This window comes from Callithrix jacchus, chromosome 12 (assembly GCF_049354715.1).
Source record: "Callithrix jacchus isolate 240 chromosome 12, calJac240_pri, whole genome shotgun sequence".
Lineage (NCBI taxonomy): Eukaryota > Metazoa > Chordata > Mammalia > Primates > Cebidae > Callithrix > Callithrix jacchus.
The window spans coordinates 107,318,104-107,344,925 of record NC_133513.1 but is presented as its reverse complement, the minus strand read 5'-3'; the positions used below and the strand labels follow the sequence as shown (position 1 = coordinate 107,344,925).

General features: G+C 46.0%; 1 protein-coding gene across 12 annotated transcripts in view; it reads left to right on the top strand.

Moving 5' to 3' along the window:
* AFAP1L2 (actin filament associated protein 1 like 2) overlaps nucleotides 1–26,822 on the top strand; it is a 114,841-nt gene that overhangs the window by 5,655 nt on the left and 82,364 nt on the right. For 6 of the 12 annotated variants that reach the window (XM_035269162.3, XM_035269161.3, XM_035269155.3 and 3 more), the window contains exon 2: nucleotides 172–225. The exons of the other annotated variants lie outside the window; for them this stretch is intronic. In XM_035269162.3, coding sequence (XP_035125053.2) covers nucleotides 172–225 — 54 coding nt within the window. The remainder of the gene's footprint in view (nucleotides 1–171; nucleotides 226–26,822) is intronic. 12 annotated transcript variants of the gene reach the window in all.

Below are 26,822 nucleotides of genomic sequence, written 5' to 3'. Positions count from 1 at the left end.
TTCCAGGCAGAGAGATCACATATTCTCCCATGCTCTAGCTTTGGAGAACAGGCCTGGTTCCCAAAAAGAAATGAAGCGAAATCTCAAAGGCAAATTCCAGAAATGGAGATGAAAGCCCACAGTGGCCACCCTTGGCTTTCCTGACTTGAGCCTTGTTTCTGTCTGTTCCAGCACAGGGGTGTTGCTGTCTGGTGGTACAGAGAAGGATCCAGCAGGTTTCTGCATGTGAGTATGAGCCTGTCTGTGCCCTCTGCAGCAGCTCACCTGGCATCCAGGGCTCCCGAGGGCGCAGACCTGGCTCTGCCCATGCTCTAGGTGAATGGTCGAGGGAGATCATGGAGCTGGGCACTGGCCTGAGCACTCAGGGGCTCGGGGTTCTAATCTGGCTTTTGCCACTAACTCGCTATGTGACCTTGGGCAAGTCAATTAATCTTTCTGAGCCTTGTTTCCTCATCCGTATGAGTGAGGATAATGATTACTAATCTACCTTGCAGGCTGCCTAGTGGAATAACTTGTAAGAGTTCTTGGTAAAGACTTTGAGAAAGGGAATGTTAAATTAATGCAGGGGAGCAGATAACCAGAAACCTCTGGAACGTAGTTCTGATCCCACCATTTCCTGCCTTCTCCCAGTTCATTTGGGCTCTGCCCACGGTGTGCTTTTCAATGCTGTTGGGAGGTCTAAGTCAGGGCTTCTCAGCCTCTAGGCATCCTAGCTTCTCAGAGGTAACATCTGTGTATTCTTCATGTCAGTGGAGAAAGGGATAGGCAAGGAATTGCTCATTCCTTATGTGTAGAGCCACATCCTGGTCCTGCCTGACTTTTTTCTGATTTCTCAGTAAGTCCATATAGGAGAGACCCTTAAATTCAAATAGTAGCTTTGAGCCCTTTACTAATTTTCTATCACTTGACTCTCCTATTCTCCCCAGTTAGTTTCAAAACACAAACTAACCACAAACTGCATTGAGGGGAGAGAAGGGAGAATGTGTAGAAAGAGAGGAGGAGCCTGCCTCCTGCTGGATGCGTTGTATTGGACAGGTGCAAAACCACGATGAGGCCAGGGAACGTGGGTATCACATCTCTCAGGGGAGTTTAGTATTAGGGAGGAGTGGGAGAGGCACCCATGCCAATTGAAGTTCTTTTCTGCTGTTTTCTAAGCACACCCCTGAGTTCTCTTCTCACTTCCTGGAGCTCCTCACAGGACTTCAGAGGCAGATATAGTCCTGGCGAACTGTGGTGAGCTTGTGCAGAAGCTCAGCCCCAGCACACTGCACATCGGCCTTCTGCTGGAGATAGAACCAAGACAGGCTAGCCAGCTGTTAGCTCAGAGAGAGCGACCACCAAGCACCAGGGAGAATCCGAGCTGGGTGAATGTGTGGTCCTCCCTTTGGCGGTGGCTTTCCCACATTGAATGACCAGCCTTCCCAGTTTGTTTGCGACTTCCCTGGTTTTACCACTGAAAGTCGGTGTCCCAGAAAAACCCTTAGTCCTGGGCGAACTGAGATGGTGAGTTGCCCTATTACTGGACCTAAGCTTTAGTAAAAGCTTCTGAATCAAGAGGTTGATTTCTTCTACCTCTTGATGATGAGCTAGAGCCAATTATTTTGTCTCTTTGACAAGAAATCGAAAGTCCAAGACTTAAAAACTGGCAGATCGTGACTTACCACTAGTGATACACACCAGTAAGCTAAGCGAAAGAAGCATACTGCTATTCAAGATTCAAAAGCTTACACGCTGAATGATCCTCTTTATATGGCTTTCTGGGAAAGGCAAAACTATAGGGAAACAGATCAGTAGTTGTCAGGACTGGGACTGGGGGAAGGTGTGAGCCACATAGCGCATGTGGGAAATTTTTGGAATGATAGAGATATTCAGTGTCTTTATTTTGGTAGTGGTTACAGCCAGATATACTGTCACAATTCAGAACTGTGGAGTTAACAGGGCTTTTTTTTCTGTGAGTAAATTATACCTAAATAAAGCTGACTTTTAAAAACACTCTAGCAGTTGTGATGCTGTGGTATAAGATGAAGGATCAAGGTCAAGGTTGGTGATCATGGGTTGTAAAAAGCAACTGAGTCTTGGTGTGGGTGTGTCTGCAATGGTTCTGGAGGTGTATATAGCAGAAGAGGGTGAGAAATCTCATGCCTGATGACATCCTAAATGCCAGAGACTTTTTCATTAGTCACAATCAGTGTGATAGTGGAAGCTCTCCCTTTGTTTGGAGAAAAGGGAAAGGCAACTCCCCTAAAGGCCAGGCAGCCGACAAGTCCAGGAGGATCGTGGAGTATCAGAGCATTAGACTCAAGTTCACACCCTGGGAACTCTGCTCTACCCACACATGGATCTAATGTACTGACTTCGGCAGCCTGTCTGCAAGTCTTTTTTTCCCCACCAATAAAGTTATTGTATTAGAACTGAGTACTCGAGTCTGCACCATAATTATGTCCTGGTTGACTTTTTGTTTTTGGCAGTCCTGCTTGTCTGTGCTAGCTAGGATTGATTTTGAGGGGGAAGAACCCATGATTTATCTAAATAACACACCCAGTCCCATTTGATGTGAGGAGTCAGTCCTCTTATCTCTAGACAGGGACAAGCCTTTTGATGCAAAGGCAGAATTACCAGTCATCACCACACCTGGCCAGGGGACGGGATGTGGAAGTCCCCAAGAAGGAAGAAGTATCACTCTGGTGCTCCTATTGGAATTTTAAGATCTTGGTCATTTTCTTACTATCTTTTTAAATCAAAGCCCATGTTGAATTTGCCTGTTCTTCAGGTGAATTTTGTCTGGCTCTGTGTACCCTGGGGAACTGGGTCTGTGGCTGCGTCTCTATTAAGCACAGCCTTTTGGAAGGCTGTGGAACTTCCATCCGTGAGGACCACATGGGCTGAGGTCATGTTCAACCAAGAATTATACAGGAGAATTTCACACACACACCTCTTTAAAATCACAAAAACATCCAAGCCACTAGTCACCCACAAAGGCAGGTCTTTTCCACCTGTTCCAGGGTGTTCTGGAAGAATTACAGACTCAGCCAGTGCAATCCTTAGTTCTAATTGTCTTGGCTTTGTGAGGGGAAAGCATTGATGTTAGAGAGGCAGGAAGTGTTTTTTGTGTGTATTTGAAGTGAAATTTCCTTGATGCAGTGTCAGGCCTGGCCTGTGGCTGGTCTACCTAAGAAGGGTCATGTTTGGGGCAGTCTCCAGGCCTACGTCTGGTTTGAGTGCAAGGAAGAAGCTGGGAGCTTATGAATGGGGGATTCCAGATGCTTCCTCCCCTGGGTTGCAGACCTCTGCCACCATCTCCCCTGGGCTGCCTGGGCACATGGGCATCTGTTTGGGTTTGGGGGACTGTCTTAGCCTTCCTGTTAGCCCAACAAATGGGAATCCTGCCATTTCCTTCCATCCTCCACCCCCCATTTCCCCCCCCCCCCCAGTTTTTTAACACAACAGGATTTATTCATGTTGACTGTATTCAAGTCCCCAGATGGGGGGAGAAAAAAAGATTGTGTTGAATGAGCTTATTGTTTGGAGGTTTCACTGACTTCTTTTATTTCATATCCACAGTCCTAGAGAACATATTGAGCTGATTTACTAAAATTCTAATGTGGTTCTTTTGGAAGGAACTCTGCTAGGGTGCTCGATGTCCCCATTATCAGGGCTGGGGCCATCTCTTCTTCATCCTCATGGTCTTGGGTCTCCTTGCAGGCAAATATTCTCTTACCATCCTAGACTCCTTATCAGCTCACAGTGGTTAACAGTCTACCACCCTTTGCATTGTCAGGACTTTTGCGGCACCCAATTCTAGCACATTCTTTGAATAAAGATGGACACCAACATTAGGTACTACAGTTAACAGAAGCCCCCTGCAGCTTCTGCTCGGTAGTTTCCTGCACACATGGGGAGAGTAAAGGATAGTGAAGTGGCCCCTGCTGCTCGAATGCCCAGTGCAAGGCAGCTGGTCGTTGACAGACGTGGCGGAGTTGAATTACATGTCTTTGGAATGTTTTAGAGATGGGGTCCCTACCATTGATGTTACTGGAATTGTGGCTGAGGATCATGGCGTGCATGGTGGTCAAGCATGGTCATCTGTATGGCTGTGACACAGTTGTGCTATATCACTTCCAGCCCCTGGAAATCTCCTGAGAGCAATGGCAGGTACTTGAGCTGGGAGAGGCTCATGTCTCCCAGGAGTCAGTGGAAGCTTGTCTCTGGTTCAAGTCAGTCACATCCCAGATGTTCTGAAAGGAGCCTGGGCAAAGCAGGAAGGGTGGATCTCAAACCACAATCACAAGTGTGAGTGATGGGTGCTTCAGGCCACCTCTTGGATGCACACAGGTTCACACTGGCTCCTGCACCTGCATCCCTCCCTCCCTCCCTCCTTCCCTCCTTCTCCTCTTCCCCTCTTCTTTTGTTTCCTTCTTGACTTTCTCCCACTTTTTCACTCTGTTTTATTCTACCACTTCCATTCAGGCCTCCAGGTCTGCTGGGTCTTGAATCCAAAGAAGGGATTCCCACTGAGAACCTGAGAAGAGTCAGACCCTCCCACTCTCTCCTGGTCCCCAGGCCTCTGGTGGTCTCAGGCTCTCATTTCAAATAGCTGTGGCTTGAATTCCAGGCTTCCCCCAGGAGAGGCTGGTGACCTCAGAGTCAGGGTGGGGAAACTGGGGCTTATTCTCAGCGACTTACTCCCTCCTAGAAGTGCAAGCCTTGATGGAGTTTGTTCATTGTGGCCGCTGCTGCTTCCTCAAGCCCTAAAAGGTGTCACTTCTCATGGTCTTCTGCAAAAAAAACGGTAACTTCCCCCATCCTCAGGTCCAGAGTTACTCGCTAACCCTGGGACTTTGCCCACAGTCCCACCTGGGACAGTGTAGGCTAGTGTCACAGTGATTAGGATCCCAGGAAAGGGCACGCTTATGCTCTTTCTGTGGGCCTTTAGTGCTGTGGTTCGCTGCCCACCAAGGGGAAGAATCAAAATTCCTGCACCGTGTGGGCTCCTCCCATCACCATCCCAAGTCCTCTGGAACTGAGTATCAGAGGAGGGACTGGTGTCCGCCTCTGACAGGGGGAGCATGAGAATGTGTCCATTGTTTGGATAAAAGTTCCAAGCATGAAGGCTCAACATTGACTAAAGTAATTTTTTCCCATTGACCTCCTGGCTTCTAAGTGGGCAAGCACCCATCTCCCGCCCTTCTGAGGCTGGTTTGGTGTATGTAAATATAAACAGCTTTGGCTGGGAGCGAATCTCCAAGAGTTATGGGATTCAGGTGTCACTCCCAACTCACCACGCACCAGTTCCCTCGAGAGTGGAAAGGCTGTTTTGTTCTCAGAGGGAGAATTCAGGTTGTTGCTTTTGAGATCAAATCCTTCCAAAGCCTGACTCACTCTCCCATTCCACCCCCAACTTCCCTCCCTGCCCCCAGCCTCCAGGTCTGTACTGATGGTGAAACAGGCTTCAGGGACTGTGATGCGTGAGTGAAGTTCTTAGCATGTGGGTTTTTGCTTTTCCGACCTGGAGGTAAGAGTGTGGATCATTGAGTGCTCTCAGGTGTGCAGGGAGCCACGAGGATGTTTGCTGTTGAGGATAAGAGCAAACCAGCAGTCCACATCCCCTGTGTGAGAACAGGAGCTCACTAATCAGGGCAGGAGCATGGGCTCAGGTCAGTGTCAGCCTTGTTTCTTGGCTACGGCCACACCTGGTGTAGACCATGGCAGTATGGGAGTGAAATCCTCTTGTGCTAAGCTTAGGAGAGTACTGGTGGCTTTGGAGCACTTAATTACCTCCCTTTGCCTAGCGGTAGAGTTGAGAGTCATCTCAGAGCAAAAGCAATCCAAGGACTGTGTTGGAAAATGCCTTTGGTAGGTTCAAAGGATATGGGGTGCTCCTATCTTGGGGGCCTGGCTGCTTCCTCCTCTCCTTAAAACCATAAGCATTAACTTTACAGGTATCAGGTATGATCAGGGCACATGCTTGTTGGGGGAAAGGAAGTGTGGGATGACAGTCAACCTCTTTTTCTTGAAATTTCCTAAAGCTATTTACCTAATGCCCTGAAAGCATAAGACTTGTCCTACAAGATTTATTTTCCTGCCGAGGGAAGGTTCAGGCAGCTTGGAAGAGAGACAGTGAGAGTGGGAAGGACCTTGTTCTTTTGGGGTGGAGAGACTTCAGTTCCTCGCAGGCCTCCTCTATGCTTTCAGGCTTGGCTGCCATGTGTCTGTGTGTATAGATTTCTTCTCTGGTTGGAAAAAATAATAAAGGGGGTCACATTGCATGCAGCAAATATTCTCCCCAAGTGGCTTTTTAAAAAATTACCATTATGAGTGTGAAATGGTTTAGATTCAGGAGGAAACAGCTGGCTGGCAGCGCTCCTGGTGGGTCCCTGGGTAAGATTCTGTGGTGTCACTAATGACTTTATTTGGTACATTTCTGACATAAGCACACTTGACAGTTGGGGAATTTTGTGGCTGAGAACTGAAGTCAGGGAGGGAAAGTCCTGATTTCATTCAGGACAATCCAGACCTGTCCAAGGGGTATCGCTTATCCACCTTGACAGTGCATCCAACTTGGATGCACACAAACGCTTTTTCTTTATTTTCTTTTTTCTTTTCTTTCAGCAGGGTCTTGCTCTGTCACCCAGGCTGGAGTGCAGTGACTGTCATGGCTCACTGCAGTCTCAGATTCCTAGGCTCAAGCCATTCTCTGGCTCAGCCTCCTAAGTAGCTGAGACTTATAGGTGCATACTACCACACCTGGCTAATTCATTTTTTATTTTTATATTTTTTGTAGAGTCAGGGTCTTGCAGTGTTGACCAGGCTGGTCTTGAACTCCTGGCTTCAAGCAATCCTCCTGCCTCAGCCTCCCAAAGTGCTGGGATGACAGGTGTGAGCCACTGTGCTTTTCTTTCTAGGATTCTGTCTATGGGTTTCTCTGAGACTTCAATACATTGCTATCCTAGCTAAGATAAGCCTAGATTTCCTGAGACCCCTGAATCAGGTCCTGTCCTGGAGTGCAGGTGGCCTCTAGGGCAGCTTGCCAGTGGCTGTGGGGAGAGTCAGGAGGTTGAGCCCTATCTGTACCTGGCTCATTCCTATTTTTTCCAGCCTCTGCAGCCATTCTTAACTTTGCTCCATACCTCACTTCACTCTGTTGCAGTCATACTGGACTCCTTGTGGTTCCCTAACTTGGGCTTTTGCATGTGCTAGTCTATTGGTTTGAAATCCTTTCCCTTTAGGGCTGCCTAGTAAGCATATTTGTCGAGGCTCACTGAGTCCTGACACCTTGACCCTGGCCGCCACTGGATGCCTTAACTCTCACTGCATCCTGTACAACCCTCATGGCCATGGTCATTGTGTCTGTGCTATGGTTGATGGATGTCTACATTTCTAGTAGGCTATAAGTTCCTTACAGGTCAAGGACAGTATTCTTTGTGTTCATAGCACTAACCCCATGTGTAGTATATGGCAAGTAGTCAAGAAACACGAATTCGTTGGGCATGGTGGCTCACGCCTGTAATCCTAGTACTTTGGGAGGCTGAGGTGGTTGGATCACCTGAGGTCAGGAGTTTGAGACCAGTCTGGCCAACATGATGAAGCCCTATCTCTATTAAAAATACAAAAATAAGCCAGACATGGTGGCAGACACCTGTAATCTCAGCTACTTGGGAGGCTGAGGCAGGACAATTGCTTGAATCCAGGAGGTGGAGGTTGCAGTGAGCTGAGATCTCACCACTTCACTTCAGCCTGGGCTACAGAGAGAGACACTGTGTAGAAAAAAAAAAAAAAACTGGAACTGAATGATTGAGAAATGGTTGCCGTCCTCAGGTTTTCTTAGAGTTGGATTATATCAAAGTTAAGGGCTCTGTTCACTGAGTGACACCCTGGACAAATTTAATAGGTAGCTGGCAGAAAGGAGAAAAAGACTTACAAAGTCTAAAAGCTGTTCTATTAACATTTAGGATATACAAGGAACTCCTGCAAATCAACCAGGAAAAGGCAGTAATCTGCACAGAAAAGACAGTGAATCAAGGGTATGAACAGGAGTTTACACGTGAAGGGAGCTGCCAAAAGGCTAACAAGCATCTGAAGAAATGCCTGGGCTCCTTTAGTTATCAGAGGCAAGTCAACCAAAACCACCACCCAGTAGAATGGCAGATATGAGGTGGCACAATGCCACCTTTTCCCAGGGATGCTGGGATCAACCTTCTCCACGAAGAGCTGAGGGAGTGTAGGCTAGTGCAGCCAGCTTGGAAGGTCAACTTTTCTTAATTGCATTGAAGACTCACCATACGATCTAGCAATTCCCAAAGAAATGTCTGCATCGGTCCGTAAGGGGACAGGGTCGGGGATGATCTCTGCAGTATTATTTGTCATGGTGGAGAATGGAAGGCAGTCTAGGTGTCACTTGGGAGAGGGAACAGGTGAACTGATAGATGCACGTTTTAGAGAATTACCCAGCAGTAGAAGCAATGGATGAGAAGTGCATCTGGCAGTGTGGATGCATCTTTAATACACCATACTGATGGAAAGGTAGGAATCAGAATAGGACAGTTATAGTCATTAAACATTCACGAGGCAGTACACATTAAGCAAAACACATACAAACAAAAAGGTGCATGTTAGAAAGGTCATCATTGTTCAGATGCTGGGAGGATGTGAAGAAATAGGAATGCTTTTACACTGTTGGTGGCAGAATATAAATTGTGGAAGACAGTGTGGCAATTTCTCAAGGATCTAGAACTGGAAATACCATTTGACTCAGCAATCCCATTACTGGGTATATACCCAAAGGATTATAAATTGATCTGCTATAAAGACACAGCATACATATGTTTATTGTGGCACTGTTCACAATAACAAAGACTTGGAACCAACCCAAATGCCTGTCAATGATAGACTGGATAAAGAAAATGTGGCATGTATACATCATGGAGTACTATGCAGCCATAAAAAAGGATGAGTCATGTCCTTTGTGGGGATATGGATGAAGCTAGAAACCATCATTCTCAGCACACTAACATAAGAACAGAAAACCAAACACTATGTTCTCACTCATTAGTGGGAGTTGAACAATGAGAACACATGGACACAGGGAGGGGAACATCACACACCAGGGCCTGTCAGGGGCTTGGGGGGAGGGGTAGCATTAGGAGAAATACCCAATGTAGATCTTGGGTTGATAGGTGCAGCAAATCACCATGGCACCTGTATACCTATGTAACCTGCACATTCTGCACTTGTACCCCAGAACTTAAAGTATAATTTAAAAAAAAAGAAAAAGGAAGATCTTTGTTGTTGCGGGAGGAGAATGGGGTATGGGGAGAGAGGGAAGCTGTATGAGTTTGCTTGTAGGCTATTGTCAATACCAGAGGCCTACAAATAATTCTGACTTGGAGCAGAATTTGACATAGTGAGAGCAATACCAGAAGCTCAAGGAATGTGCTATGGAAAGATGGGGAGGAGAATCCCCTCCACCCCGCCACCACATGGAGGAATCGTGGGGAGGCCATTTTCCTTCATAGGAATTTCTGGACTGTCCGACAAACTCCCATGAAACTGTGATGACAGACCATCCTTAGGTTTGACTCCAAGGCTTGTATTTGCAGGACTTGCTAACGCTTGGAGCCCTTGCACCGCTACAGGGCTGTAGCAGTGGTTAGCAGTCTACCATTGCCACAGAGGGGAGGAGACACACTCTCCTCTGTGACAATGCTGGCTTTTTGGATGTCTGGCTTTTTGTAGCTGTGTATTTTTTCAGTCGCCTCCAGCCATTCTGAGTGCCTGAGCTCTTAGTCATCTTTGGGTTCACATTTCTGAGTACAGGTCATGGCTGAGAGCCAGCATCCAAATGTTTATCACGCTGAGTAAAAATGCAGTGAAATTAGGTTTTTCTAGTGCCTGATTGATTGGACACATGATCACTAGGCTCTGTGAGCTAGGGGGGTCATTTTGCTCCTGTCCAACCAGAAGAGTCACTCAAAATCAGTGTATCCAACCATGATACACTCCCTCTCCCCTCTTCCCACCCCGGGCTGATCTGATCTGGACGGAGTTGGCCCCTGATCCTTTTGATTTCATCACTTCTATTTCTACTTGAAATACAAGTTGCTTTCTTTTAATTAAATCCTTTTTTGAGATTCAAAGGTCCACGTGGACCAGACGACCAGTGTCCCCGTTTGCCTGGCATTGGGTCCTACCTGGGCCCCAGAGGCAGGACCTGGTGCTGCCTGAGGTCTTGCGATTGTGGTCAGGAGAAGAGCTAACTGTTTGGGGTGTGGGCTCAGGGTACGGGCAGCAACTCCAATTGCATGTAAAGCCAGTAACTAAAGCTTACATCTCCCAGAACATAGAAATTACCCCTGAGCTTGCTCTGGTGGTATCACTGTTTTCCCATCGTTCTTTCTCGTGCCCTGGATGTTGTTTACTGATGTCTCTTCCTTCTAGCTGTTATTCATCCAACCTGTCCATCCTTTGCAGACAGTGTTCAGTTTCTGCCCATGTCTCTGCACCTGCATTTCCAATTCCTGGGTCCCTTGGACTACTGATACCTTAAGTGAGGGGACAATAGAAACCTTCATTTGTTTTTCAAGCTCATGTGTCAGCCCCAGGGTCCTTTCCAGTTCAAAGGCTGTGTGATTTTGTGATGAATGCGCTGATGTCCTTAATTCGCCCCTTTGCATGGGAGACTGTCCAGGTATTTGCACAATCAGCATTTTCTGAGCTTTACTTTGTGCCAAGCATTGTCTCAGTGCAGAGGTAGGCCGGATGTGGCACTGACGAGGCCCCTGTCCTGATGGGGCTTGTATCCCAGCAGAGGAAAGCAGACCACAAACATGCAAACAGAGTTCTAAAGCAGGTGAATTCTGGAGAGTAATGAGTCACGTGAAAAAGAAAGCAGGATGTGGTGGGAGTAGCTTGGTGATAGTGGGGGGTGATGTCCAGCATGAGCCTGGGGGACATTTGGGTTGAGACCTCAGCAAAGAGGAGGAGCCTGCTGTGTGGAGAACCAGGCCCAGGCAGTGGCAATTGCAAAGGTTCTGAGGCCATCCCAAGCTAGAATGGTATGTGTGCCTGTGTGTGTGTGTGTGTGTGTGTGTGTGTGTGTGTGTGTGTTCATGAGGGGCTGAGAGGGGCTTGTCATTGAGAGGGAGGGTAGAGAGATGAAGTGGGAGAGCGGGCTGGTGTGAGGGAGCTTTGATGCAGTGAAACTGGGCTTCCCTGCCACCCATCTGAGTGGCCATTGTCTCTTCCAAATGGGGAAGTCACCTCCAGGTAGACCTCCTTGGATCCATCTTTTTTCCACAGGAAAAAATGTGAGCATATCCTAAAATAATATCCCCCTTCATCCTTTTCCGAAGAGGTCAAGGTGCTACAAACCTATTGCAGTTGTCCACTTTTCACTGAAGGGGGTCCTGGGGTGAGAGAGGATATGAAAGATGCCCATACTTACTGAGGGTAGGGGTAGGAAAATTGCCTGAGATCCCTGAAATGTGGTACTGTGTCTTTCCCACCAGGTAAAACCAAGGAAAGAAAGGAGCTTTTAGATTCCTGACTTGACCCAGAGTCTTCCAAGTGCTTCTTCCGAGTCATGAATGCTTCATCTCCCACTGTTTAGACTGTCTGAGGTCTATGTTTAGTGGGAGGAAATATAATATTCGGAAAGTTGCAGGGCATGGCTTCATGCAGATCTGGTTCATATCAGGCGTGGACATTGCAACCCTGAGCAATCACTTACTCTTTCTGAGCCTCAGTTTCTTTATCTGAAAGAGGTTGATACTTTCTTCCTTGGAGATCTATAAGGTTGGAGTGAAAATTTTGGATTTAGAGAGATTGGCAGTAGGTTCAGCACACGGTCGGAGCCCATAGTGCTAGCCAGTGGTGAAACAAGGCATTGGCTGAATGCGCCATGGGTCTGCCATGTTTATTTCTGATGCTTATAGCCTTTGCTTTCAGTATTGCTGCCATTAAGTTGTATGTGGGGCAGGGGAAGCTGAATCATGAAGGAGAGCTCTTTCCTGTCTCTGACCCCATCTGTGTGGAAAACTTACTAGTTTTATATCACCTGAGCCTCAGTTCTCTCTATCTGTAATAATCACTACTTCCCTCACAATGCAGAATACTGGGAAGATCAATTAAAAACTATGCATAACAGTGTTTCAGAAGCTGGAAATCACTGAACAAATGTATACGATGACTCTCCACCGTTGCATCAGGAGTTATCATTGCAGGCTAAGGGAAGCCTGCAGTGCTACCGTAGCTATTGGTAATTTGCTCCTGACCAATTATTAGTTCTGGAGTATTTGTGGACAGAAGGCAGACTCTCCTAGCCATGGAGACCCAGGACTGGGTGGAATTGTGTTTGAGATTGGCTGATGAGATGAGCAATTAGACACAGGATCATGTGGACAAGGAAGCGAAGGCTCAGTAAGGAATTCAGGCAGGCCAGTGAAGTTCATTCCAGCCCTGCAGGGAATGGACCGTTCCATGCCAGGGTGCCTGTCTGCAATGGAAGTGTCCTCATTTTGCAAAGCATGGGGGCCAGTAAACCCCTTGCAGTCCCAAGACCAAGGCCCACATGGCCTCAGCACGAGTTGCAACTCTAGAAGGACATCTGCCTGGGGATGTGTGTGTGTGCCCTAGGTGCTGCAGCTGGGTGTGCCTTGCTCGTCACTCCCTGGCTGCTGCTTCCTTAGCCTGGCCAGGAGGGCCTGCTGGGCCTAAGGAGCCCCTGAGCCTCCTGGCAGCTGCTGTGGAGCAGGTGCAGTTCCGGCTGCTGCCTGAGTAGGGCGGGGCTGCTTGGAACACATTCATCTCACCTCTCCTGACTTCTAGCACTGTCTCTGCTGAGAGCCCCCACCTGTCAGCCCTGATTCTCTTCATCTTCTCTGCTCTGCAGCTGCTGCTGCTGCTTTGTTGATCTTAAGCAGGGCGTCACAATCAAGAGTGGTTATTAGAAATAATAATTAAGGCCAGTACGTTTTCCTTTTTTTTTTTTTTAAGAGACAGGGTTTTGCTCTGTTGCCCAGGCTGGAGTGCAGTGGTGCAATCATAGCTCACTGCAGCCTTGACCTCCTGAGCTCAAGAGATCCTCCCACCTTGGCCTCTTGAGTAGTTGGAACTACAGGTGCACACCACCTGCCAAGCTCTTTTTCCTTTTTATTTCAAAGTATGTTCCATCCTTTCCCTCATTTCCCCTCACAATATCCCATTAAAGGTGTCAGAAGTCCTATGATAGGAATTTTCTCCATGAGGTTACTGAAGGAGGGCCTGGAACCTTAACTTACCTGTCTCACAGCAACTGACTTAGAAGCTGTTACTACCAGAAGGTGGGTTTTCTGTGTGTGTGTGTGTGTGTGTGTGTGTGAACTAACTTCTGGGGTACATGTGTAAATCGTGCAGGATTGTTACATAGATCTATACATGTCATGATGGTTTGCTGCCTCCATCCTCCCTATCACCTACATTAGATATTTCTCCTAATGTTATCCCTCCCCAATCTCCCCAGCCCCTGCTATCCCTCCCCTAGCCCCCTACCCCCCAATGAACCCGAGTGTGTGATGTTTCTCTCCTTGTGTCCATGTGTTCTCATTGTTCGACACCCACGTATGTGTGAGAACATGTGGTGTTTGGTTTTCTGTTCTTGTTTCGGTTTGCTGAGAATGATGGTTTCCATATTCATCCATGTCCCTGCAAAGGACATGAACTCATCCTTTTTTATGGCTGTATACTATTCCACAGTGTATATGTGCCACATTTCCTTTATCCAGTCTATCATTGATGGGCATTTGGGTTGGTTCCAAGTCTTTGCTATTGTAAACAGCTCCACAATGAACATATGTGTGCATGTGTCTTTATAATAGAACGGTTTATAATCCTTTGGGTATATGCCCAGTAATGGGATTGCTGGGGCAAATGGCATTTCTATTTCCAGATCCTTGAGAAGTTGCCACACTGTCTTCCACAATGGTTGAACTGATTTGCACTCCCATAGAAGGTGGATTTTCAGACTCTCAGCCGAGTCTCAGCCTGGCTGCCCACATCTGGTAGTGACCATGCTCTCTGGCTTCTTGTCCCTTCCTTGGACATTTTCTACTCATCGTCTCAGTGAATCCCCAGGGACTCCTGAGAGGTGGTGGTGAGAACCTGAACTATTCAACTCTCACCCCCTACTAGGTACCTGTAGCCTCCCTGAAGTGGCTGAACACCTGGAAGGGATCCAACAGGAAAAGCATTTTAGAATCTTTCACTGACATTCTTGCCATTGCTTTGCACAGGGAGATGTTTCCTGGAATGCTGGAACTTGTTTGCCTGAGCTAGGCTGAGTTAAGAATGTTAATCAAAGGCTTCCCAAGGCTTTTCAGACACTTTCATTTTATTACAGGCTGGTGAAATCACAATGGGGCATGGGGGCAGGGAGGCAGGCATCCAGCAGTAAATGTCATTATCCTGATTCTGAGGATGGAAGATATTGAGGCTGGACACTGAGGCAGGCTAGAGGCAACCCCAGCAAAAGCCCACGGCCAACCTGGCAGCATCCAAACCCAGCTCTATCTGACTCTCAGGCACATTCTGCTGCCTGGCGTAGCTTGGTCAAGCTGGACATGACCTCCATCCTCAGATGGCTTCATCCCCAGCCTGCAGCCATGTTTGGATATGACGTTAAGCAGGACGTCAAGTCCTCCAGCTACCGTCAAGCCATCTTGGTGCATTCCTTTAGGATGGGGAGGAAGGTGCTTCAGCATCACTCACAGTTGAGTTTGGGACTCTGAGGCTATCTCTGAAGGGAGCCCTGGCCTCATGAAATAGCCTTTCCTAAAATGGGGCTTCTCCACGTGCCTGGCTTCCAGCCCTCCTGTCTCCCATGTCCTGTCCCTGCTGGTGCAGCTAGGCCTTTGCTCATGCTGTTCCTCATACCAGGGAGCTGCTCACATCCATCCACGTATCCAATCACACCCACATTCACTCCCTGCTGCCTTCTCCTGCAAGCCAACCCTGGCTCATCACGTCTGGCCCCTGCTGCTTAGACTCCAAATGGGGCTGAGTCAGTACTCGATGCCCCTGGCTTCTGTGGGTCTCTGTTCCTGGTGTCTCTGTCTTGTCCCCACATCTAGTTTGACAGCTCCTACAACGTGCAGCAGAGTGTTTGGCACACAGGTGGGCGTCTGCTTTGTTCCTGATCATTACCAGGAGCTTCTGTTGAGTTTTCCATCTGCCCTTCTCAACCAGGCTTGGAGCCTTTGGAAGTCCCCGCTGAGAGTGTGGGCCCCCGGACTGCTGTTGGCATGTGGAAGATCATGGGAGGCGAGGCGTGGTCCCTGGCCACAGGGCACAGCCCGCAACAGGTGGTGGGCTAGGCTGTGGCTGGCTGCTCTTACTGGAGGTAGTTGTCTAACTGGTGCTGCTGGGCTCCCCGTGGGCCTGACGTGCTGTGTGGTTAGGGTATGGCCTTGGACTCTGGCTTGGCAGAGGAAGGTGAGTATTTTTCCTGTTTCTTAACATTTGGAAGGAAAAATAAGTGAAGTTGTTCTCACTCGAAAAATAAATCTCACTCCAGGCAACATTCAGCCACACGCCATTCGGGCCCAACAGCTGTCTCTCATTTGTTGGCAAGTATTCTGGGTGATGAATGTCCTCCATCCACGCTCACAGCGGCCCTAAATGGAGGCTTTGGACAAGTGTGGGGGAACAATGGCCCTTCTCAGAGAGCTTGCAGCAGACGCGCCCAGTGAAGTTGGTTCATCACTTGGAGCGGGGTCGGGATGACAGACAAGACACCATTGATGAAGCCAGGAAGGCCGAGCAGCCAGCCGTGGAGAGGGTGCAGCTAAAGACAGGGGCCGAGGCAAGGATGGGATTCATGGCTGCCATAAAAGGCCCTGAATAATCAGAGTGAATGATGGTACCTCTCACATACTGTCTTCTGGAAGCTTCCTTATGGGATGATGTCTCCTCCTCTTGATGTATCTATAAAACCCTCTACAGTTGTCACTAGATCATGGGGTTTGAGAGGGTCCAGTCCTTTTAGGGCAGAGCATGTTGTCACATCCATTGTCATTGAATGTACAAAGGTGCTGGGGCCAAGGGAGAAACACCAGGGCCAGGACTCGAACGTGGGGCCTGCTTCATTCTTCCTGTGAGGAGGTGGGAGGGGAAGACTGAGATGAAGAGAAGATAGACTGAAGATTCAGGAAGAGAGAGGGAGCGTCTCTGTGAGCCTCCAGGCATTGGCAATCCCCACCTCCACCCAGCTCTGCTTCCATTTCCGTCCCTGGTTATGTCTCCCCAGCTTTCCAGGGCAAAGAGAAAGGGTCGGTTTCCAAGTTGGTGGGACCCAAGAGGGTAAACTCAGCATTCCTTTCTCCTCTTCTTTTTGTTGTTTTTGGTTTTTCAGATGGAGTTATTTTAAATAATTTAAAATAGCATAAACAACAACTACACATTTCAAATTGCTATTTCACTCTGTAAAGAGTTCAGTGTAGTAATTTTACATCTATATTTTTATGACAAAGTCATACATGCTTATTATAAAATCTGCATAGGTGGCAGAAATTTGTAACATAGAATATGAAAATCATTTGAGTTCCACCTTCCATGATAATATCTGTTAGGGATATGTTATATTCTCCAGATTTTTATTTCCTCTCTGCAATAATAAAAAGCCCCTTTCCTCTCTCTCTTTTCTTTTCCTTCCCTCTCTTCACCCTTCCTTTGTTACCTCCCTTCCATCTTTCCTTCCCTTCCTCATTTTTCTCCCCTCCTGTCCATGTTTTTTTCCTGCTCCTTCTTTCCAACCCTTATGGTAAAAAGGTCTAAAAAGAAACAGCACAGCAAAAAGGAAGCCCCTCAGAGCCCAGTTCATACACTTGCCCTTGCCAGAGGCAAACACTGCCCCAGGTTTTCATGTATCTTTCAAAACATTGTTCACATGGAAGCAGCCATGCACGTACAACTTGTTTTTCTTTCCCCCAAACAAAGCATACTGTTGATCTTTTCTTCTCCTTTCCTTGCTATATAATAATTTATGTATTTATGGAATACATGGGAGTGTTACATGCATAGAGTGTGTAATGATCTGATCAGGGTATTTGGGGTATCCATCACCTGAAGTGTTTATCATTTTTATGTTAGTATTCTTTTAAGTCCTTTCTTCTAGTTACTTTGAAATATACATAATAGGGCGGGTATGGTGGTTCACGCCTGTGATCCCAGCACTTTGGGAGGCTGAGGTAGGTGGATCATGAAGTCAAGAGATCGAGACCATCCTGGCTAACATGGTGAAAGACTTGTATTTTTAGTAGAGATCCTGTCTCTACTAAAAATACAAAAATTAGCTGGCCATGGTGGTGCATGCCTGTAGTCCCAGCTACTTGGGAGGCTAAGGAAGGAGACTCACTTGAATCTGGGAGGCAGAGGTTGCAGTGAGCTGAGATCACGCCATTGCACTCCGGCCTGGGTGGCAGAGAGAGACTCCATCTCAAAAAAAAAAGAAAAGAAAAGAAATGTACATAATATCATTGCTAAATTTAGTCGCCCTATAGTGCTATCAAACATTGGAACGTATTTCTTCTCTTAATGTATGTTTGTACTCATTAACCACCCTCTCTTCGTGCATCTCGTTCTTCTACCCACGCTTCCTAGTCTCTGGTATCTGTCCCTCTATTTCCTATGTCCATGTGATCAACTTTAGCTCTCACGTATAAGTGAGGGTTGACCTTCTTCCTTAAGTCAAGGCTGTATCTCAGAGCTCATTCTTGGTAGATTCGCTGCTGTGTTCTTGGCACTTCTGCTCTGCCTTTCCTTTATATGGCGATTGCCAGTTCATATAATCACTGGGCATTTACGTTTTGCCCCAGTCCTTTGCTGTGACAAGCAGTGCCACCATGACTCTTCTTGCATGTAGGTTATTGCAGACACATGAAAAATACCTGTAGCATAAAATCTCAGAGTAGAATCGCTGGATTGAAGGATATGTGTGTTTACAGTTTGCAAAGATGTTACCAAATTGCTTTCTGGAGAGGTTGCGTCCTTTTTCACTCTCTTCAGCAAAGTGTATGTTTATTTCCCCAAAGCTTCATCGACAAAATGTTATCAAACATAGTCATCTTTGCCCCGCAGAAGGGGTAAAGCTATCTCTTTATGGGATATCTTCCCGTTAATTTGTACTTTTTTTTTTTTTATGAGTGAAATGGAACGTCTTTCCATATGTTTAAGAGCTCAGTGTGTGTGTGTGTGTGTGTGTGTGTGTGTGTGTGTGCTCTGTTCATGTGCATTATCTTTTGTTGTCATTGGAGACTGTTGGTCTTTTAATTTTTTAGAAGCTTTTTATATGTGAAGGAAATTAACCCTTTAGGTAGAGTTGCAAATATTTCTTCAGTTTCTTATCTTTTGACTTGTTTTATGTTTACTTTTTTCTCAAATAGGATTTTTAAAAAATTATTTTGTGGTCAAATTTATTTCCTTTTATGGCTCTGGGTTTTGCTTATACTTAGAAAATCTTTCCCTAGAATTATGCTTTACAAATCCCCTGGGTTTTCTTTGTGTTTTTAAAGAACAGCTTTATTGAGATATTAATTCACATACCATAAAATTCACCCATTTAAAGTGTACGGTTTGATGGCTTTTGGTATATTCATGGACATATGCAACCATCACCACAGCCAATTTCAGAACATTTTCATCATCTCAGAAAGAAACCTTGTACCTTGTAGTGATCACTCCTTCATCCTTACATTTTCCTCTCCTCATCCCCATCCCTAAGCAACCATTAATCTACTTTCTGTCCCTGCAGATTTCCTTATTCTGAACTTTCATTTGAATGGAATCATATACTATGTAGACTCTCGTGACAGACTTCTTTGACTTGGCATAACGTTTTCAGGGTTCAATCCAAGTTGAAACCTGTATCAGTATTTCATTGCTTTTCATGGCTTAATAATATTCTGTTGTATGGGTATGCATGGAGATAACACCTCTTGTTTATTCATTCGTCTGCTGATGGAAATTTGGGTTGTTTCTACTTTTGGCTATTATGAATAATGCTGCTATGCTGCTGTAACCATTTGTGTATAAGTTTTTGAATGGACATATGCTTTCGTTTTTCTTGGATGTGAGATACACACACACGCGCGCGCATGCGTGTGTGCACGCATATACATACATACACACCTAAGAGTGAAATTGTTGGGTCATATGGTAATCTATGTTTCATCATTTGTGAAATTGACAGACTATTTTCTAAAGCAGTTGCACCATTTTACATTCTCATTAGCTGTGTTTTCTTTTGTGATCTTAAATTTCATGTTTAAAATTTTTGAGCCATCTAAAAGTCTTGATAAAGTATGATACAGGTGTCCACATTTGTATTTTTTCAGAGGGCTACCCCATTGTAGTAACAATGTTTTTTGATTATCTTTTCTTCTCAATGTCTTTATTATAAATGAGATCATTGTCCACATTAGGGTCTATTCTGTATAACGTAACCTTTTGCATTGATCTCTCTGTCCATTCATGTGCTGTGGATGTACTGCTTTAATTATTGTAGGCTTATGATATGTTCCCTCACTCTTACTTTTTGAAAACCTACTCATCATAAGCATTTATTATGCCTTTATATATAGCACAGGGTTAGAGACTATGTAAACCAAACGCAGCATTGTTCCTGCTGCCTGGAAGCTTGTAATGAATAAAAGCTAGTTCTGTTTCCATGCCCTCTGACAAATGCATTATATAAATTACTCTATTTAATCCTTGCAAGCCTATGAGGGAAGGTAGAGTTTTTCATTTCTAGTATAAATACAAGGAAACTGGCTTTGAGACAAATCTGGAGAAAGAAACCTACAGTTTCTTTCAAAAAGCAACTGTGTCAGGTGTTCTTGGGCACCTTGTCCACACAGGAACAGTACAGGGAAGTGTGGTGGAAAATTCCCATTAATGTATTCACTGGAACCCTTGGCTTTCTTGTGGCAGAACTATGGTGAGTGAGTCTTGTGAGGAGAGCCCCACGTCTTGGAATGAAAGCCTCTCGGACATAAATATAGTCATCACCCAGTGCTAAACTGCCATTGAGAACCTAGATAGTAAGGAAGTGGGGGTTTGACTTTGGCTATATCCTCTTCTCAGATTGTGTAATTCAAGATCCTTGGCAGGGATGGAGTTTGGGGTTCCCCCCGACCGCCGCCCTGCAAAGGGATAACGAAAGTATTTGCCACATAAAACACACAAAGCCCCATAAAGTCGCAACCAATGAAATCATCATCTCTTCCCAGGCAGACCCAGTCTTTGACCTTGGCCAATTTCCACCCTCTGGGGAACTGTAAGGCAAGGAAACTGATTCACTCAAGGAAAAGACTGAATTAACTTTCACATCCTCAGACTTCATCAAACACTTGGGGTTTGGGGGTTATGGGGTTAGGACAGCATCATGTATTAATGTGTAAGAATGTGGGGTAAACCCATGAGGAACAAAAAAACCTCAAAACGATTTTGCCTGGAACTAGCAATAAACATGCAATCCAAGTTGCCTTAAGATTTCAAAACTTTCTCTAAAGGAGAAAAACGTTCATGTGTCTGTCTTCTCCCTCCATCTATTATTCCTCAAGACCATTTGTTTTATGGGATGCATTTTTCCAAAGTTTTAACTATTCCATCTGGTGGCAGGTGACTCATTCTTTCTTATGTTTTAATCGTGGGAAAATAGTATATTTGGTCCAGGTCAGTGTGAGCTGGTTTTGAAGATCCTAATTTTGCTGACTTTGTCTTAGATATCACTGTTGTGGAGGAGCTGGGTAGGTAGTCACTTTTCTTTTTCTTTTTTTTTTTTGAGACGGAGTTTCGCTCTTGTTACCCAGGCTGGAGTGCAATGGCGCGATCTCGGCTCACCACAACCTCCGCTTCCTGGGTTCAGGCAATTCTCCTGCCTCAGCCTCCTGAGTAGCTGGGACTACAGGCATGTGCCACCGTGCCCAGCTAATTTTTCGTATTTTTAGTAGAGACAGGGTTTCACCATGTTGACCAGGATGGTCTCGATCTCTTGACCTTGTGATCCACCCACCTCAGCCTCCCAAAGTGCTGGGATTACAGGCGGTAGTCACTTTTCCATCTGGTGCATGGCCTGTAACAGGGGCAGGTGCTTCCTTATGGTTGGTAAGTCTGGGGCTACTCTGGTCCAGACTCCCTCAGTGATGGCCAGTGATGACCAGATTATCCCCCAACCTTTTTTTTGTAAGTTGGAGTCTCGCTCTGTTGCCCAGGCTGGACTGCAGTGGTGTGATCTCAGCTCACTGCAACATCTGCCTCCTGGGCTCAACCGATTCTCATGCCTCAGCCTCCCGAGTAGCTGGGATTATATATAGGCACCCAGCATCACCCCTGGCTATATTTTTTTTGTAGTGTGAGTAGATATGGGGTTTCACCATGTTGGCCAGGCTGGTTTTAAACTACTAATCTCAGGTGATCCACCCAACTAGGCCTCCCAAAGTGCTGGGATTACAGGCATGAGCCACCATGCCTGGCCCAAGCTTCTTTCTCCATGGGTTCTCTCTGGAAACTTCTTGGACTGTCTTGGGGACCTGGAAGATGGGGGGCCATTGCTTCTCCTCCTCTAGGCCCTTTTCTTGGCTTTGGTGTTTTGGAGGCCAGCTAATTTAATTTTAAGCACTATCTTAGATTTAGAGGTTCACTGAAAATCTGGAAGAAGTAAGATACCACTGCAGAAGGAGCAAGACTCCATTGCTTGATGGAGACAGACCATTTCTCACATAGAAGTTATAGTCCATTGTACTAGAAGGCATTCATTTACGTTCTAAATCTCTTGGCCTCTGAGGATATAATGAGGACAACGGCAATATTTTAAACATTTGTCCATGGAAAGCGTATCAGCTTATCCTGGAAAGGGCTCTGATTTTGGTGTGTGTTCTACCTCTTCTGGATTCCATCCAGGCAATTACATGTGTGTCAGCTGGAAACAGTTAATAGAATAATAAGGTATAGGTATAAGCTTCAGTAGGGTGACAGTTTTGCCCCTGCTTGACTGAAAATTCTCAATTTCTTGTGTCAATAGAGCTAATGCCTATTTTAGAAACATGCTTATCATTAAAGTGGGAAATAATTGTAAGCAGCTGTCTTGAGAATTCCATGAATAAGGTAAAGGAGAATGCTTTTTCAGGTTCTTGCAAGCAGAGCAATCCATTTGCAGGTGGCAGAACACCTGGTGACTGGGACCCTCGTTCTGAAGGTCCTTTCCTTTGACATGGGCTCTGTTTTTGCTGCGGCACCCCTCCTTGCCTGGGAGCCTTTATGGCAAATAGGGACACAGTCTATTGTAGGGTCGGCACCGTGAAAACCCAGAAAAACCATGATACGGTTTCTTGGGAAATACTCCTAAGAAGTGTAGAAAACACATCTGAGCTCTCTGTAGAATCCCTCAGACACATGGAAGACTGGTTTCCCTTGGAAATGGAACCACATAAGTGATGCTCTCTCCTTAAGCCTCTCAAGCCTATAGGTCCTTCTTCATCTGTGCTTCCCAGCATTTGGTTCACAGATACCTTGCTGAGTTGAAATTAAGGCATCTGAGGACAGAAATGCATCTTGCTTATTTTTGTATCTTGGAGTGAGAGAGCTCAATAAATAATTATTGAATAAACCCCATCATGATGCTGAGGGAATCAAGTAACCACTCTATACCATTGACTGCTGTTTCGCCAAGACCTTGGTTCCATAAGCAACATTGATCACTGATGCATGTTATACTCCCTTGATTAAGTAAGTACATCTGGCATATAGTACAGTCTCTGATACAGCAGTCAGTCAACAAAGTCTGTGTCCTTCCCATCCACCCCACCGCCCCTTGACGGGCACAGTGGTGACTTCTTTCCAAGAAGCACCTCACTGTCCTTGATTGGACTTCACCCAGAGCCACCTAGTTTACAAATCATGCTTTGAGCCACGTTTGATCCTTGCATTGGAACTGGCCTCTCTGGAGGTTCTTAGAGGCAGAATATCTCTGCTAGGCTTTGCAGATGGTCTGGTAAAACATTCCTTCTGCTACACTTGTGTCGTAACTCTTTGTGTGCTAGGTAAGATGGAGTTCATTGTATCTCATATTTGGTTGCTCAGAAGTGTTCTTTGACTTGGAAAGTCTGGGACCAGGAAGGAGAGGGGTGAGTGTGACTTAGTAAACCATGGACTAAAAGAGAAGTTTCATTTGTATTATGACCCTGTCTTGTATAATGCTCCCAGGAATATTTGAAAACATCAAGTTGAGTGCCCTTCACCTTCCCTGTGTTGGCTCAGCAGGTGAGGGATATGCCATGCCCAGTCTCCTGGGGTCTCTACTCCATCTTGCTTCTTTCCCTCCTAGCTCATGGCTCTGTGGGTGGTGCCTTCTAGGGAGGCCCGAAAGCTCCAACAGTTTCTCAGGCTCTAGCTGATTCTGCCTGGGTGGTCTATTATTCTTCCCATGTTTCTCTATCCTTAAGTCTTCAGTATTTCTAGCCCTTGGATAGCGTTGAAATTGTGTGTGTTTTTAACTGAGTGTCGACAGTTCTGGATGTAACAAGTTCAGCAACTGCATTGTCAGGGTCTGAATTGGCACTGTTGTTTTAGCCCCTGTGATCATTTCAAAATGCTCTTTCTTGTGGCTTTTGAGTTAGGTAATTGCTGGAATTCTCCTCTAAGGGGAGTGGTGATTGTAGAAGTTCTTCTGAGTAAGAAGTTGAATAGGCTCTACCCCATGTTAAAACAAATGTGCATTTACAGGATCCAATCCAGACTGTCTATATGCTAGTCAGATGCTACTTGAGTAGAATCATCAGCAGCATAGTTCTCTAAAGAGAGGCATTGATTCCCTCTCTTCTTTGCTAAATTAGAAGTCTTTAGTGTAGATGACATTTCATACTGATTTGTATTGCATCTGCCACCCCTGTTCTATCTCCACTGGATCTAAGCACAAGGTCTGGTGTATAGCTGATGCTCCATATATACTGATTTATTTCACAAGTCAAAGTGTTTAAGCAGCAATGAATAAACATATTTCTTACCCCGGAAGATCTCAGTCTCTCAAGTTCTCATACAAGGTTTAGTATGTGCAGTTCCTTTAAGGGGGTGGCTTTTTGGCAGCAGTAGGACGAAACTGTGCAACTGGCCATGGAATATTTTGTTGTTCCAAATTCAATTTAAAATTTTTATATTTCTTCCCAATTAGACTCTTAGAGGACTGGAGTATGAAATTAGAAAACTGAAGTCACTTTTCTGGTTTTTGTTTTCTTGTATTTTTTTGTTTTGTTTTGTTTTGTTCGAGACAGGGTCTCACTCTGTCTCCCAGGCTTGCATACAGTGGTGTGAACATAGCTCACTGCAGCCTCTATCTCCTGGGCTCAAGTGATCCTTCTGCCTCAGCCTCCCGAGTAGCTGGACTACACCTGGCTAATTTTTCAAAATTTTTAGTAGAGACGAGGGCTTGCTATGTTGCTCAGGCTGGTCTTGAACTCCTGAACTCAAGCAGTCCTCCCTCCTCAGCCTTCCAAAATGCCTAGCCACTTTTCTTTTCGTCTTAGGGCATGAGTTGGAAAACTACTCCAGCCAATGGCATTCGAGCTAAGAATGATTTTTACAAATAAACATTTGCAATGGATTTAATGACAGGAAATGCTAACGTTAAACCCCAATTATGCAAAATGTTACCCCCACTAAAAAAAATTTCCGTTCTCATTGGTAGATATGTATTACAAAGCATTGTACTAAAGTGTTATTATTATATTTTAGATTTTGTCAATAAAACATTTGTGGACATCTGAATTCTCTCTGGCTATAGTAGTAGTATCTACATAATGACTTTGATGTTTTTTTTCTTCTAGAATCATCCAGCGAGGGGGTGAGTTCAGGACTCTGGCAGTTGACCTGCTCTAGAATCGGGGCTGGCAAGCTTTCCTGTAATGAGCAGATAGGAAATATTCTAGGATCTGTGGCCGTACATTCTGTGTTGCAATGACTCAATTCTGGCATCCTAGCGTGGAGGTAGCCACTGATGCTATGTAAACAAAGGTGCGTGGCTGACGTTGAAATTTCATGTAATTTTTATGTGTCATGAAATACTTTCCTTCTTTGGATTTTTCCCCAGTCATTAAAGAATGTAAAAGCCATTTGTATGGGTGAGGGCCATATGAACGTAGGTGTTGTGTCTGATTTGGCCAAAGGTATATAGTTTGCTGACCCCTGTTCTAGAGGCTCAGGCAACAGCCCCCAGTCATGCCTGACCCAACTAGGTTAGCTCAGACACTCTAGTGAACGTGGAAGAATACGAAGCCTATGTCTGGTCTAATGACAAACTCTCTTCTCACCAAATCCAAGATCCTGTTCCGTAGCCCTAAGGGACCTAAACCACCTCTCTCCACACCCCCACCCCCTTCCTCCCTCTGCCCCCACCTCCATTCCTTCCCATCCCACGTGCCTAGCTCTCTAAAATCTGTCTAGGAAAGAGTTTCTTCAGGATGCAGCATCAGCGCTGGGCTCCTTCCAACTCCTAGTTGGAAGCTCTTTCCAAGGATGGAGAAGCTGAAACAGCTGCATTTTTTTTTTTCTTCTAGAATCATCCAGCGAGGGGGTGAGTTCAGGACTCTGGCAGCTCCTGCGTAAATGCTGAGCAGCTAAAGACAGCACAAATCCGGAGCAAATGCTGCTGCTCCCAAACCAGGGAGAACGGCTCATCAAAGCCACAGCTCCAAGCATCTGCGTTTATTTTGAGGCCAGGGCTGGGAAGGGGAGTCTCTCGCTCAGCTGGGTGTCCATGAAGAGGCTCCAGGGCAGGATCACATCTGCGGCTCCTTCAATGAGACCACTGTTCTGATTGTCAGTCCTGTTGCCCCTGGCATTATGGTTCTGTGCCAGAGGTTTAGCCAGCTGTGCTGTTTGTCTCACAAAGTTTCCAGAAACGCTTTTTCTCTTTCTGCTTGAATGACCAAGTTTCAGAAAAATCCAATAATAATGTGCAGGCGATTCAAATCTGTAACCGTAGCTGGGATGTTTGGGGTCACGTTGCCTGGGAGATTGAAGGGGTGAACGTGTTAAAGTCTGTGAAATAACCGGCAAAATATCCTCCGAAGCCTAGAATGCTGAAGCAACAGGAGGAGTGAGGGTGGATTGGGCTCCCAGAGTTTATAGGAATGGTTTTATATGACACAGAAACTCCATGAAGGCAGGGGCTGTATGTATTGTATCATGTACATATGCTAGGAAGAAGCCATCTTGGGACTTTTCTGCCATCCCAGCCAGTATCTTCTGTCCACTGTGGACCAAGGTTGTGCTGATTCTATGGACAGGGAAGGGGCAAGATTATCTCGATACTTTGGGGGTAAGGGTTGGCAGGTAACCATGGTGACAAAGGCCTGGAGACTTTGAGGGGGACAAGGGAGCAGAGACAGCTCTGTGGGTGTAGCCTTGATCTTCTGTCTGCTAGCCACCAAGTGACTGTCTCAGTGTCCTCCTTTTGGGGGCAGTCTGTGATCAAGGGACTTTGAAGTACTAGGATTGAAAGGTTTTGTTGTTGTTGTTGTTTGAGACAGAGTCTGTCTCTGTCGCCCGGGTTGGAGTGCAGTGGCGCAATCTCCACTCACTGCAACCTCCACCTCCAGGGTTTAAGGGATTCTCTTGCCTCAGCCTCATGAGTAGCTGGGATTACAGGCATGCACCACCATGCCTAGCTAATTTTTGTATTTTTAGTAGAGACAGAGTTTTGCCTTTTTGCCAGGCTGGTCTTGAACTCCCGACCTCAGGTAATCTGCCCACATCAGCATCCCAAAGTGCTGGGATTGCAGGTGTGAGCCACCATGCCCAGC